The sequence below is a fragment of the Anomaloglossus baeobatrachus genome, unplaced genomic scaffold (genome assembly GCF_048569485.1).
Source record: "Anomaloglossus baeobatrachus isolate aAnoBae1 unplaced genomic scaffold, aAnoBae1.hap1 Scaffold_3292, whole genome shotgun sequence".
Classification (NCBI taxonomy): Eukaryota; Metazoa; Chordata; class Amphibia; order Anura; family Aromobatidae; genus Anomaloglossus; species Anomaloglossus baeobatrachus.
The window spans coordinates 1-15,000 of NW_027442676.1; the positions used below are offsets into that span (position 1 = coordinate 1).

The 15,000-nt window shown below is 50.8% G+C and overlaps 1 protein-coding gene across 2 annotated transcripts in view; it reads left to right on the plus strand.

The window, feature by feature from the left end:
* The first annotated feature begins 372 nt into the window (after positions 1-372).
* LOC142270523 (kinesin-like protein KIFC3) overlaps positions 373-15,000 on the plus strand; it is a 51,941-nt gene continuing 37,313 nt past the window's right edge. For both annotated transcript variants that reach the window (XM_075332441.1, XM_075332442.1), the window contains exons 1-5: positions 373-517; positions 10,835-11,322; positions 12,399-12,443; positions 12,717-12,824; positions 12,920-13,141. In XM_075332441.1, the coding sequence (XP_075188556.1) occupies positions 10,888-11,322; positions 12,399-12,443; positions 12,717-12,824; positions 12,920-13,141 (810 nt within the window). In that variant the 5' untranslated portion in view covers positions 373-517; positions 10,835-10,887. The remainder of the gene's footprint in view (positions 518-10,834; positions 11,323-12,398; positions 12,444-12,716; positions 12,825-12,919; positions 13,142-15,000) is intronic.

Below are 15,000 nucleotides of genomic sequence, written 5' to 3' on the forward strand. Positions count from 1 at the left end.
TGAGTGCAGGCTCCGGGGCAGTGAGGGGGGTTGGGGCGGTGAGTGCAGGCTCCGGGGCAGTGAGGGGGGTTGGGGCGGTGAGTGCAGGTTTCGGGGCGGTGAGTGCAGGCTCCGGGGCAGTGAGGGGGGTTAGGGCGGTGAGTGCATGCTCCGGGGCAGGGGGGTTGGGGCGGTGAGTGCATGCTCCGGGGCAGGGGGGTTGGGGCGGTGAGTGCATGCTCCGGGGCAGGGGGGTTGGGGCGGTGAGTGCATGCTCCGGGGCAGTGAGGGGGGTTGGGGGCGGTGAGTGCAGGGTTGGGGTGGTGAGGGGTTTTGGGGCGGTGAGTGCATGCTCCGGGGCAGGGGGGTTGGGGCGGTGAGTGCAGGTTTCGGGGCGGTGAGTGCAGGGATACATTCCCGCTTGCTCATGACTCTGGCATCCGCTTCCTCTGACATTCCAAGTGATTCCTTCCAGTGCGATCAGACAATGAGGAACGAGGAGAGGAAGGGGCAACAGCAGAGGCCAATAATACTGGGGGTCTGTATATCGTGTATATGTTCTGGGTGGGGGGGTCTGTATATCGTGTATAGGTTCTGGGTGGGGGGGTCTGTATATCGTGTATATGTTCTGGGTGGGGGGGGTCTGTATATCGTGTATAGGTTCTGGGTGGGGGGGTCTGTATATCGTGTATAGGTTCTGGGTGGGGGGGTCTGTATATCGTGTATATGTTCTGGGTGGGGGGGTCTGTATATCGTGTATATGTTCTGGGTGGGGGGGTCTGTATATCGTGTATATGTTCTGGGTGGGGGGGGTCTGTATATCGTGTATATGTTCTGGGTGGGGGGGGTCTGTATATCGTGTATATGTTCTGGGTGGGGGGGTCTGTATATCGTGTATAGGTTCTGGGTGGGGGGGTCTGTATATCATGTATAGGTTCTGGGTGGGGGGGGTCTGTATATCGTGTATAGGTTCTGGGTGGGGGGGTCTGTATATCGTGTATAGGTTCTGGGTGGGGGGGTCTGTATATCGTGTATAGGTTCTGGGTGGGGGGGTCTGTATATCGTGTATATGTTCTGGGTGGGGGGTCTGTATATCGTGTATAGGTTCTGGGTGGGGGGGTCTGTATATCGTGTATAGGTTCTGGGTGGGGGGGGTCTGTATATCGTGTATAGGTTCTGGGTGGGGGGGGTCTGTATATCGTGTATAGGTTCTGGGTGGGGGGGGTCTGTATATCGTGTATAGGTTCTGGGTGGGGGGGGTCTGTATATCGTGTATAGGTTCTGGGTGGGGGGGGTCTGTATATCGTGTATAGGTTCTGGGTGGGGGGGTCTGTATATCGTGTATATGTTCTGGGTGGGGGGGTCTGTATATCATGTATAGGTTCTGGGTGGGGGGGTCTGTATATCATGTATAGGTTCTGGGTGGGGGGGTCTGTATATCATGTATAGGTTCTGGGTGGGGGGGTCTGTATATCGTGTATAGGTTCTGGGTGGGGGGGTCTGTATATCGTGTATAGGTTCTGGGTGGGGGGGTCTGTATATCGTGTATAGGTTCTGGGTGGGGGGGTCTGTATATCATGTATAGGTTCTGGGTGGGGGGGTCTGTATATCGTGTATAGGTTCTGGGTGGGGGGGGTCTGTATATCATGTATAGGTTCTGGGTGGGGGGGGTCTGTATATCGTGTATAGGTTCTGGGTGGGGGGGGTCTGTATATCGTGTATAGGTTCTGGGTGGGGGGGTCTGTATATCATGTATAGGTTCTGGGTGGGGGGGTCTGTATATCATGTATAGGTTTTGGGTGGGGGGGTCTGTATATCATGTATAGGTTCTGGGTGGGGGGTCTGTATATCGTCCGGTGTGTGTGGGGGGGGGGTCTGTATATTGTGTATAGGTTCTGGGTGGGGGGGGGGTCTGTATATCGTGTATATGTTCTGGGTGGGGGGGGGGTCTGTATATCGTGTATATGTTCTGGGTGGGGGGGGGGTCTGTATATCGTGTATATGTTCTGGGTGGGGGGGTCTGTATATCGTGTATATGTTCTGGGTGGGGGGGGTCTGTATATCGTGTATATGTTCTGGGTGGGGGGGTCTGTATATCATGTATAGGTTCTGGGTGGGGGGGTCTGTATATCATGTATAGGTTCTGGGTGGGGGGGGTCTGTATATCGTGTATAGGTTCTGGGTGGGGGGGTCTGTATATCGTGTATATGTTCTGGGTGGGGGGGTCTGTATATTGTGTATAGGTTCTGGGTGGGGGGGTCTGTATATCGTGTATATGTTCTGGGTGGGGGGGGGTCTGTATATCGTGTATATGTTCTGGGTGGGGGGGGGTCTGTATATCGTGTATATGTTCTGGGTGGGGGGGTCTGTATATCGTGTATATGTTCTGGGTGGGGGGGGGTCTGTATATCGTGTATATGTTCTGGGTGGGGGGGGTCTGTATATCGTGTATATGTTCTGGGTGGGGGGGGGGTCTGTATATCGTGTATATGTTCTGGGTGGGGGGGGGTCTGTATATCGTGTATATGTTCTGGGTTGGGGGGGGGTCTGTATATCATGTATATGTTCTGGGTGGGGGGGGTCTGTATATCGTGTATATGTTCTGGGTGGGGGGGGGGGTCTGTATATCGTGTATAGGTTCTGGGTGGGGGGGGGGGTCTGTATATCGTGTATAGGTTCTGGGTGGGGGGGGGGGTCTGTATATCGTGTATAGGTTCTGGGTGGGGGGGGGGGTCTGTATATCGTGTATAGGTTCTGGGTGGGGGGGGGGTCTGTATATCGTGTATAGGTTCTGGGTGGGGGGGGGGGTCTGTATATCGTGTATAGGTTCTGGGTGGGGGGGGGGTCTGTATATCGTGTATAGGTTCTGGGTGGGGGGGGGGTCTGTATATCGTGTATAGGTTCTGGGTGGGGGGGGGGTCTGTATATCGTGTATATGTTCTGGGTGGGGGGGGGGGTCTGTATATCGTGTATATGTTCTGGGTGGGGGGGGGGGGTCTGTATATCGTGTATAGGTTCTGGGTGGGGGGGGGGTCTGTATATCGTGTATATGTTCTGGGTGGGGGGGGGGTCTGTATATCGTGTATATGTTCTGGGTGGGGGGGGGGGGTCTGTATATCGTGTATAGGTTCTGGTGGGGGGGGGGTCTGTATATCGTGTATATGTTCTGGGTGGGGGGGGGGGGGTCTGTATACACTCCCTGACAGATGTTCTGTCTCTTATCCATGTTATGTAAATATAAGCTTATAACCTGACTTTAAATTCATCCATTGGTTTTATAAATTACTCTTTTGAAAGCTGAAACCTCCCACATTTGATTTAGGTTATGAAAATAAAGTTGCTGCAAAGCTGAAATATTCATCATTTAATGAGCACAGAAAGTAATGTGAAAATTCACACAAATAATTCCCTTCTAATACACAGATACGTGGCATAACATTGGAGAATGAAGTTGTGGGGATATTAGAGCCATATGTAATATTGTGTGTGACTTCCATGAGCTTGAGAATGCATCTTACACGCCTCGCAGAGCTCATCAGGAATAGCAGAGCATGCATCTTACACGCCTCCCAGAGCTCATCAGGAATAGCAGAGCATGCATCTTACACGCCTCCCAGAGCTCATCAGGAATAGCAGAGCATGCATCTTACACGCCTCCCAGAGCTCATCAGGAATAGCAGAGCATGCATCTTACACGCCTCCCAGAGCTCATCAGGAATAGCAGAGCATGCATCTTACACGCCTCCCAGAGCTCATCAGGAATAGCAGAGAATGCATCTTACACGCCTCCCAGAGGTCATCAGGAATAGCAGAGAATGCATCTTACACGCCTCCCAGAGCTCATCAGGAATAGCAGAGCATGCATCTTACACGCCTCGCAGAGCTCATCAGGAATAGCAGAGCATGCATCTTACACGCCTCCCAGAGCTCATCAGGAATAGCAGAGCATGCATCTACACGCCTCCCAGAGCTCATCAGGAATAGCAGAGAATGCATCTTACACGCCTCCCAGAGGTCATCAGGAATAGCAGAGCATGCATCTTACACGCCTCCCAGAGCTCATCAGGAATAGCAGAGAATGCATCTTACACGCCTCCCAGAGCTCATCAGGAATAGCAGAGAATGCGTCTTACACGCCTCCCAGAGCTCATCAGGAATAGCAGAGCATGCATCTTACACGCCTCCCAGAGCTCATCAGGAATAGCAGAGAATGCGTCTTACACGCCTCCCAGAGCTCATCAGGAATAGCAGAGAATGCATCTTACACGCCTCCCAGAGGTCATCAGGAATAGCAGAGAATGCATCTTACACGCCTCCCAGAGCTCATCAGGAATAGCAGAGAATGCATCTTACACGCCTCCAGAGCTCATCAGGAATAGCAGAGAATGCATCTTACACGCCTCGCAGAGCTCATCAGGAATAGCAGAGAATGCATCTTACACGCCTCCCAGAGCTCATCAGGAATAGCAGAGAATGCATCTTACACGCCTCCAGAGGTCATCAGGAATAGCAGAGCATGCATCTTACACGCCTCCCAGAGCTCATCAGGAATAGCAGAGCATGCATCTTACACGCCTCCCAGAGCTCATCAGGAATAGCAGAGAATGCATCTTACACGCCTCCCAGAGCTCATCAGGAATAGCAGAGAATGCATCTTACACGCCTCCCAGAGCTCATCAGGAATAGCAGAGCATGCATCTTACACGCCTCCCAGAGCTCATCAGGAATAGCAGAGCATGCATCTTACACGCCTCCCAGAGCTCATCAGGAATAGCAGAGCATGCATCTTACACGCCTCCCAGAGCTCATCAGGAATAGCAGAGAATGCATCTTACACGCCTCCCAGAGCTCATCAGGAATAGCAGAGAATGCATCTTACACGCCTCCCAGAGCTCATCAGGAATAGCAGAGCATGCATCTTACACGCCTCCCAGAGCTCATCAGGAATAGCAGAGAATGCATCTTACACGCCTCCCAGAGCTCATCAGGAATAGCAGAGCATGCATCTTACACGCCTCCCAGAGGTCATCAGGAATAGCAGAGCATGCATCTTACACGCCTCCCAGAGCTCATCAGGAATAGCAGAGAATGCATCTTACACGCCTCCCAGAGCTCATCAGGAATAGCAGAGCATGCATCTTACACGCCTCCCAGAGCTCATCAGGAATAGCAGAGAATGCATCTTACACGCCTCCCAGAGGTCATCAGGAATAGCAGAGCATGCATCTTACACGCCTCCCAGAGCTCATCAGGAATAGCAGAGAATGCATCTTACACGCCTCCCAGAGCTCATCAGGAATAGCAGAGAATGCATCTTACACGCCTCCCAGAGCTCATCAGGAATAGCAGAGCATGCATCTTACACGCCTCCCAGAGCTCATCAGGAATAGCAGAGAATGCATCTTACACGCCTCCCAGAGCTCATCAGGAATAGCAGAGCATGCATCTTACACGCCTCCCAGAGCTCATCAGGAATAGCAGAGAATGCATCTTACACGCCTCCCAGAGCTCATCAGGAATAGCAGAGCATGCATCTTACACGCCTCCCAGAGCTCATCAGGAATAGCAGAGAATGCGTCTTACACGCCTCGCAGAGGTCATCAGGAATAGCAGAGCATGCATCTTACACGCCTCCCAGAGCTCATCAGGAATAGCAGAGAATGCATCTTACACGCCTCGCAGAGCTCATCAGGAATAGCAGAGCATGCATCTTACACGCCTCCCAGAGCTCATCAGGAATAGCAGAGAATGCATCTTACACGCCTCCCAGAGGTCATCAGGAATAGCAGAGAATGCATCTTACACGCCTCCCAGAGCTCATCAGGAATAGCAGAGAATGCATCTTACACGCCTCCCAGAGCTCATCAGGAATAGCAGAGAATGCATCTTACACGCCTCCCAGAGCTCATCAGGAATAGCAGAGCATGCATCTTACACGCCTCGCAGAGCTCATCAGGAATAGCAGAGAATGCATCTTACACGCCTCCCAGAGCTCATCAGGAATAGCAGAGCATGCATCTTACACGCCTCCCAGAGCTCATCAGGAATAGCAGAGCATGCATCTTACACGCCTCCCAGAGCTCATCAGGAATAGCAGAGAATGCATCTTACACGCCTCCCAGAGGTCATCAGGAATAGCAGAGCATGCATCTTACACGCCTCCCAGAGCTCATCAGGAATAGCAGAGAATGCATCTTACACGCCTCCCAGAGGTCATCAGGAATAGCAGAGCATGCATCTTACACGCCTCCCAGAGCTCATCAGGAATAGCAGAGCATGCATCTTACACGCCTCCCAGAGCTCATCAGGAATAGCAGAGCATGCATCTTACACGCCTCGCAGAGCTCATCAGGAATAGCAGAGCATGCATCTTACACGCCTCCCAGAGCTCATCAGGAATAGCAGAGCATGCATCTTACACGCCTCCCAGAGCTCATCAGGAATAGCAGAGAATGCATCTTACACGCCTCCCAGAGGTCATCAGGAATAGCAGAGCATGCATCTTACACGCCTCCCAGAGCTCATCAGGAATAGCAGAGAATGCATCTTACACGCCTCCCAGAGGTCATCAGGAATAGCAGAGAATGCATCTTACACGCCTCCCAGAGCTCATCAGGAATAGCAGAGAATGCATCTTACACGCCTCGCAGAGCTCATCAGGAATAGCAGAGCATGCATCTTACACGCCTCCCAGAGCTCATCAGGAATAGCAGAGCATGCATCTTACACGCCTCCCAGAGCTCATCAGGAATAGCAGAGAATGCATCTTACACGCCTCCCAGAGCTCATCAGGAATAGCAGAGCATGCATCTTACACGCCTCCCAGAGGTCATCAGGAATAGCAGAGCATGCATCTTACACGCCTCCCAGAGCTCATCAGGAATAGCAGAGCATGCATCTTACACGCCTCCCAGAGCTCATCAGGAATAGCAGAGCATGCATCTTACACGCCTCCCAGAGCTCATCAGGAATAGCAGAGCATGCATCTTACACGCCTCCCAGAGCTCATCAGGAATAGCAGAGCATGCATCTTACACGCCTCCCAGAGCTCATCAGGAATAGCAGAGCATGCATCTTACACGCCTCCCAGAGCTCATCAGGAATAGCAGAGCATGCATCTTACACGCCTCCCAGAGCTCATCAGGAATAGCAGAGCATGCATCTTACACGCCTCCCAGAGCTCATCAGGAATAGCAGAGCATGCATCTTACACGCCTCCCAGAGCTCATCAGGAATAGCAGAGCATGCATCTTACACGCCTCCCAGAGCTCATCAGGAATAGCAGAGCATGCATCTTACACGCCTCCCAGAGCTCATCAGGAATAGCAGAGCATGCATCTTACACGCCTCCCAGAGGTCATCAGGAATAGCAGAGCATGCATCTTACACGCCTCCCAGAGCTCATCAGGAATAGCAGAGCATGCATCTTACACGCCTCCCAGAGCTCATCAGGAATAGCAGAGAATGCATCTTACACGCCTCCCAGAGCTCATCAGGAATAGCAGAGCATGCATCTTACACGCCTCCCAGAGCTCATCAGGAATAGCAGAGCATGCATCTTACACGCCTCCCAGAGCTCATCAGGAATAGCAGAGCATGCATCTTACACGCCTCCCAGAGGTCATCAGGAATAGCAGAGCATGCATCTTACACGCCTCCCAGAGCTCATCAGGAATAGCAGAGCATGCATCTTACACGCCTCCCAGAGGTCATCAGGAATAGCAGAGCATGCATCTTACACGCCTCCCAGAGGTCATCAGGAATAGCAGAGAATGCATCTTACACGCCTCCCAGAGCTCATCAGGAATAGCAGAGCATGCATCTTACACGCCTCCCAGAGGTCATCAGGAATAGCAGAGCATGCATCTTACACGCCTCCCAGAGCTCATCAGGAATAGCAGAGAATGCATCTTACACGCCTCCCAGAGGTCATCAGGAATAGCAGAGCATGCATCTTACACGCCTCCCAGAGCTCATCAGGAATAGCAGAGCATGCATCTTACACGCCTCCCAGAGCTCATCAGGAATAGCAGAGCATGCATCTTACACGCCTCGCAGAGCTCATCAGGAATAGCAGAGCATGCATCTTACACGCCTCCCAGAGCTCATCAGGAATAGCAGAGCATGCATCTTACACGCCTCCCAGAGCTCATCAGGAATAGCAGAGCATGCATCTTACACGCCTCCCAGAGCTCATCAGGAATAGCAGAGAATGCATCTTACACGCCTCGCAGAGCTCATCAGGAATAGCAGAGAATGCATCTTACACGCCTCCCAGAGCTCATCAGGAATAGCAGAGCATGCATCTTACACGCCTCCCAGAGCTCATCAGGAATAGCAGAGCATGCATCTTACACGCCTCCCAGAGCTCATCAGGAATAGCAGAGCATGCATCTTACACGCCTCCCAGAGCTCATCAGGAATAGCAGAGAATGCATCTTACACGCCTCCCAGAGGTCATCAGGAATAGCAGAGCATGCATCTTACACGCCTCCCAGAGCTCATCAGGAATAGCAGAGAATGCATCTTACACGCCTCCCAGAGCTCATCAGGAATAGCAGAGAATGCATCTTACACGCCTCCCAGAGCTCATCAGGAATAGCAGAGCATGCATCTTACACGCCTCCCAGAGCTCATCAGGAATAGCAGAGCATGCATCTTACACGCCTCCCAGAGCTCATCAGGAATAGCAGAGCATGCATCTTACACGCCTCCCAGAGCTCATCAGGAATAGCAGAGCATGCATCTTACACGCCTCCCAGAGCTCATCAGGAATAGCAGAGCATGCATCTTACACGCCTCGCAGAGCTCATCAGGAATAGCAGAGAATGCATCTTACACGCCTCCCAGAGCTCATCAGGAATAGCAGAGCATGCATCTTACACGCCTCGCAGAGCTCATCAGGAATAGCAGAGCATGCATCTTACACGCCTCCCAGAGCTCATCAGGAATAGCAGAGAATGCATCTTACACGCCTCCCAGAGCTCATCAGGAATAGCAGAGCATGCATCTTACACGCCTCCCAGAGCTCATCAGGAATAGCAGAGCATGCATCTTACACGCCTCCCAGAGCTCATCTAGACTCTTTGGTTTTGTCTTCCAAGCTCCCTCTTTCATCCTACCCCAAACATGCTCAATGATGTTCCTGTCTGGTGACTGGGCTGGCCAGTCCTTGCTCTTCTTTGCCCGGAGGAGCTTTGTTGTAGAGATGGATGTATGGGATGGAGACCATCCTGCTGCAGAATGTGACCCCTTTTATGATTGGGAATGTAAGAGGTAGCTAATACTTCTTGATATTTTAGGCTATTGATATTGCCTTCCACCTTGCAAATGTTTCGCACACCCCCATACTGAATGTAACCCCAGACCAGGATCTTTCCACCACCAAACTTACCTGTTTTCTGGATCCATACGGGATCCAGTAGGTCTCCTGCAGTATTTGTGGCAGCTGTGGTGTAATTCAACTGAAGATTCATCAGAGAAATCCACCTTCTGCCACTTTTCCAGCGTCCATCTGTTTAGCAGCTGTGGGACTTGGCAAATGCCACACGGTTTTCTAATTGCCTTAGTTTAGTGCTGGCTTCTGGGCACTAATTCAACCATGGAGGACATTTCCAGACAGAATCCTACAAACTGTTCTAGTTGACACAGGGACTTGAGGTGACCAGGCCTGTTGGAGCTCTGCTGCAGTGGAAGAGGGGCTGGCTTTGGCTTTTCTAACCAACAAACGTTCCTCCTGAGCAGTTGTCTTGCGGGGTCTGCCGGACCTGGGCTTGTCAAACATCTCCAGTCTCTTCACACTTTTTTTAATTCTTTGCACTTGACGCTGAGACACATTAAAGGTGCAGCCACCTCTGCAGTGGATCTGGTCTCCAGCCTCTTGATAATCAAGGCTTTGGTCGCAGGGTGGATATTTGGCATGTTGTCAGAGGTCAAGTTGCAGTTCCAGTGATGGTCTGGGGTGCTGGGTTTCTTTTTATACACACCCACTAATTAACCCATCATTTAGTGAGCACAGGTGAGGATGTAAGCTAGGATCGGGTGCATTATATCACAAGGCGACAAAACTTTTGTCTAAGGGCCGTTTCAGATCAGCGGTATTCTGCCGCACTCACAGATCCGGCACAAGGGCAGTACAGTACTTTACAGTTCACAGACAGTGCGGAAAGCCCCGGTCACATGCTGTCACATGCTCCGGTCACATGACCCTATGTGCCCGGAGCTTGCCAGTGAACTGTAAAGTACTGTACTGCCCTTGTGCCGGATCTGCGAGTGCGGCAGAATACCAGTGATCTGAAACGGCCCTTACCAAAATCTGACCTTTCTGTATTCAATAAATGATCAATATTTCAGCTTTGCAGCAACTTTATTTTCATAACCTAAACCAAATATGGGAGGGTTTCAGCTTTCAAAAGAGTAATTTATAAAACCAATGGATGAATTTAAAGTCAGGTTATAAGCTTTTATTTACATAACATGGATAAGCGACAGAACATCTGTCAGGGACTGTATCAGGTTATATAGTTCTGGGGTGGTCTGTATATCATGTATAGGTTCTGGGTGGGGGGGCCCTCTGTATATTAGGTCATTGGGTTCTGTACATCATATATAAGGTCTAGGGGGAGTATATGATGTCTGTATGTATAGTGCAGTTACAGGCACAGTGTTTGGGGGGGAGGGGTCATGTTTGTGCTTCCTGTGGTCCGGTCGGTGACCCTCCGGACTGATATCTATAGCAGTGTTGCCCCCTGACCTGTGGTCCGGTCGGTGACCCTCCGGACTGATATCTATAGCAGTGTTGCCCCCTAACCTTTGCGCCATTCATCCTAATCCTCTGCCTTTCTCTCCATCCCAGGCTGCTGGTGGTGTGTACTGGGGAGGACATATAGTGCTTCTGGCCCCCTGATCATGGTGGGACCCCAGAAACAAGATGGAAAAGGACCCCCAGATCTAGAGGAGCAAAGGCCTCAGAACAGCGGAATGACACAGCATCTGAGAGTGACGCAGAGACCGCCAATGGCAAAGGTCCAAGCATGGAGAACACACCAGGAGGGGAGAAGTCTTCCAGGAAACAGACAGTCGGAGGTCCGCAACCAACAAGAGACCACCAGAGACATCCAAGTACAGCTGCAGCTAAGAAGACTGCAGGTAGAGCCCAGAGTGCAAGCCGAGAGACAGACCGAGCTGCCTGCAGAAACCAGACAGCTGGAAGGTGACAGCCCAGCTCATGGAAAGGGACCACATATGGAAGACCAAATGTTACATGTCAAGCTGTACAACATGCAGGACATGTTAGAACAGAAGCAGAAGGAGCATGAAGAAATGTGCAAGAAGCTTCAACAGGTGAAGTGCCATCACGGTTGGTGGGTCTGGTAGTCATCCTTATGGTTTCTGTGACACCATCGTGGGTCTGGTGGTCATCTTTATGGTTTATGTATCACGATCAGTCTGGTGGTCATCTATATGGTTTGTGTGGCACCATTGTGGGTCTGGTGGTCATCCTTATGGTTTGTGTGGCACCATTGTGGGTCTGGTGGTCATCCTTATGGTTTGTGTGACACCATTGTGGGTCTGGTGGTCATCTTTATGGTTTGTGTGGCACCATTGTGGGTCTGGAGGTCATCCTTATGGTTTGTGTGACACCATTGTGGGTCTGGTGGTCATCTTTATGGTTTGTGTGGCACCATTGTGGGTCTGGTGGTCATCTTTATCGTTTGTGTGGCACCATTGTGGGTCTGGTGGTCATCTTTATCGTTTGTGTGGCACCATTGTGGGTCTGGTGTTCATCTGTATGGTTTGTGTAGCACGATCATTATTCTGGTAGTCATCCTTATGGTTTGTGTGACACCATTGTGGGTCTGGTGGTCATCCTTATGGTTTGTGTGACACCATTGTGGGTCTGGTGGTCATCCTTATGGTTTGTGTGACACCATTGTGGGTCTGGTGGTCATCCTTATGGTTTGTGTGACACCATTGTGGGTCTGGTGGTCATCCTTATGGTTTGTGTGGCACCATTGTGGGTCTGGTGGTCATCTTTATGGTTTGTGTGGCACCATTGTGGGTCTGGTGGTCATCCTTATGGTTTGTGTGGCACCATTGTGGGTCTGGTGGTCATCCTTATGGTTTGTGTGACACCATTGTGGGTCTGGTGGTCATCCTTATGGTTTGTGTGACACCATTGTGGGTCTGGTGGTCATCCTTATGGTTTGTGTGACACCATTGTGGGTCTGGTGGTCATCCTTATGGTTTGTGTGGCACCATTGTGGGTCTGGTGGTCATCCTTATGGTTTGTGTGACACCATTGTGGGTCTGGTGTTCATCTGTATGGTTTGTGTAGCACGATCATCAGTCTGGTGGTCATCCTTATGGTTTGTGTGGGCCTTGTGGTCACTCATATGTTTTGTACTTCTGTTTTACAGATGCAGCACCAGGTTGAGGAGATGTCTAGTCTTCACCCCCAGCTGGTAAGTTGAACTGGGCAGACTTCTGCTGACTTTCAATCCCACAAGTGACCCCATCATCTCCATTTGGGGATAGTTTTTGGGTATGTGTCCTGTTAGACACATGATGCAGAACACTGAATGTTTTAAACAATAGCCTGAAAACAGGGACACCCCTCAGTGAGCTGATGCAATTCTTGACCACATTAAGCCGCAGATCCGGGTAAGCCACAAAGCGTTCTTGGCCATACGTCTTTCCATGTGGAGTCAGGAATAAGATGCCTCCCTTCCTTTTAGGGTGACACAGATCTGGAGAAGCATCGTGACCTCCTGGTGTCAGAGAACGGACGTCTGAGGCAAGAGCTGCAGCGCCTGAGGAGCCAGCTGGACAGTGGAAAGACTCCGGTAACACAATGGCCTCCCCACTACCTCCAGCTGTGGTCAGACCTCTGCATGGCGATCTCCTGTGACGAGCGGCTTTCTTTGTTTTTGTGTTTCAGGAACTGGCGGCTTTGAGGCAGCGTCTGTTGCACCTAGAGAAGGAGGAGAGTGAGCGAAACGCGCTAATTTCAACTTTACAGGAGGAGGTGCAGCAGAAGGCAGAGAAGCTGGCCGAGGCCGAACTTCGAGTGAGGGACTCCATCCGCGAAAGGGTGGAAGAAGAGGAGAGGTTAAATCGCAGATTACGGGAGTGCCAGCTCTCTCAGTCACCGCAGATCAAGGTTTGGGGTTAATCATTATACACCATGTCCTACCAGAAATATACAAAAAATGCTCCTGGTGCCGGCCAAAAAGCGGAGAAACCAGCAGCATCCCAACCGTGACCCCATCCCGACACCAACCTATCCACCACTGGTCAGTCCCCAATATCCCACCTGACTGATAGCAGGCCTCCCACCACATCCGCCGAGCCACAGAAACCCAAATCTTCACCTTGATTCCTGGCCAAAAAGTACTGATCCTCACCGCCCTCCCGAATCAACCGAGCAGGTCCCATTCAATAGATACCAAGAATGGCTGCTTTACTCATGAATGAGGCTCCTATTACACTGGGACATCACCATTATATGGATGGAAATGGAGAGTGCAAGAGGACGTGAAGAGGAGTTAGGGCAAGAATGACATCTCAAGATGTGTACAAGGTGTGCGCACTGTGTGTGTGTGTGTGTGTGTGTGTGTATGAGGTGTGCGCACTGTGTGTGTGTGTGTGTGTGTGTGTGTGTGTGTATGTATGTATGAGGTGTGCATGTGTGTGTATACGAGGTGTGCGCACTGTGTGTGTGTGTGTATGAGGTGTGCACACTGTGTGTGTGTGTGTGTGTGTGTATGTGTATGTATGAGGTGTGCATGTGTGTGTGTATACGAGGTGTACGCACTGTGTGTGTGTATACGAGGTGTACGCACTGTGTGTGTGTGTGTGTATACGAGGTGTACGCACTGTGTGTGTGTGTGTGTACGAGGTGTACGCAGTGTGTGTGTATAAGGTGCATACACTGTGTATATGAGGTGTGTGTAGGTGTGTGTATGAAGTGTGCAGTGTGTGTGTGTGAGGTGTGTGTGTGTATACGAGGTGTACGCACTGTGTGTGTACGAGGTGTACGCAGTGTGTGTATATAAGGTGCATACACTGTGTATATGAGGTGTGTGTGTGTAGGAGGTGTGTGTATGAAGTGTGCAGTGTGTGTGTGTGAGGTGTGTGTGTGTATACGAGGTGTACGCACTGTGTGTGTACGAGGTGTACGCAGTGTGTGTGTATAAGGTGCATACACTGTGTATGAGGTGTGTGTAGGTGTGTGTATGAAGTGTGCAGTGTGTGTGTGAGGTGTGTGTGTGTATACGAGGTGTACGCACTGTGTGTGTACGAGGTGTACGCAGTGTGTGTATATAAGGTGCATACACTGTGTATATGAGGTGTGTGTGTGTAGGAGGTGTGTGTATGAAGTGTGCAGTGTGTGTGTGTGAGGTGTATAAAGGTGTGACACATGTACGATGTCCGAGGTGTGTGTTTTTGTGTGTATATATACACACACACACACACACGAAAATAAGTGTCCGCTCCTCTGCAGATTTTGCAGTCTCCCCCTACAGAGTGGCGCGGGCTGTAATATTTACCGTAGATAACGTCACCTGTGACAGAATAAGAAAATGCAGAAAATCCCACTGTAGGATTTATAATTAATCTGCATTTTATTACATGGAATAAGTATTTTATCACCGACCGACCAGCAGGAATTCTGCTCTCACAGGCCTGGTATTTCTTCTACTCTGCACTGATTACCTGTCCACACACTTAATCACATCTGTGACGGGGTGTACAGCAGAGCAAGGAGAGACAACAGGCCGAGGAACGATCCAACAGGTTTATTCACAAGAACACTGGAACAGCACACGATAAGTCCACGTAAAACAGATTCGGGGCCCTTCCCGACAATCCTCGGACCGGATAACAAAGCAATCGTCCTTACAGTAGTCCAAAGAGTTCCACACAATCCCACGGGCCGCCACACAGGCCTAGCTCCGTCCGTGTCCACAGCCACCCAGGCTGGAGCTCCTGCTCCCTTCAAGTTTCAGCTCACTCTGA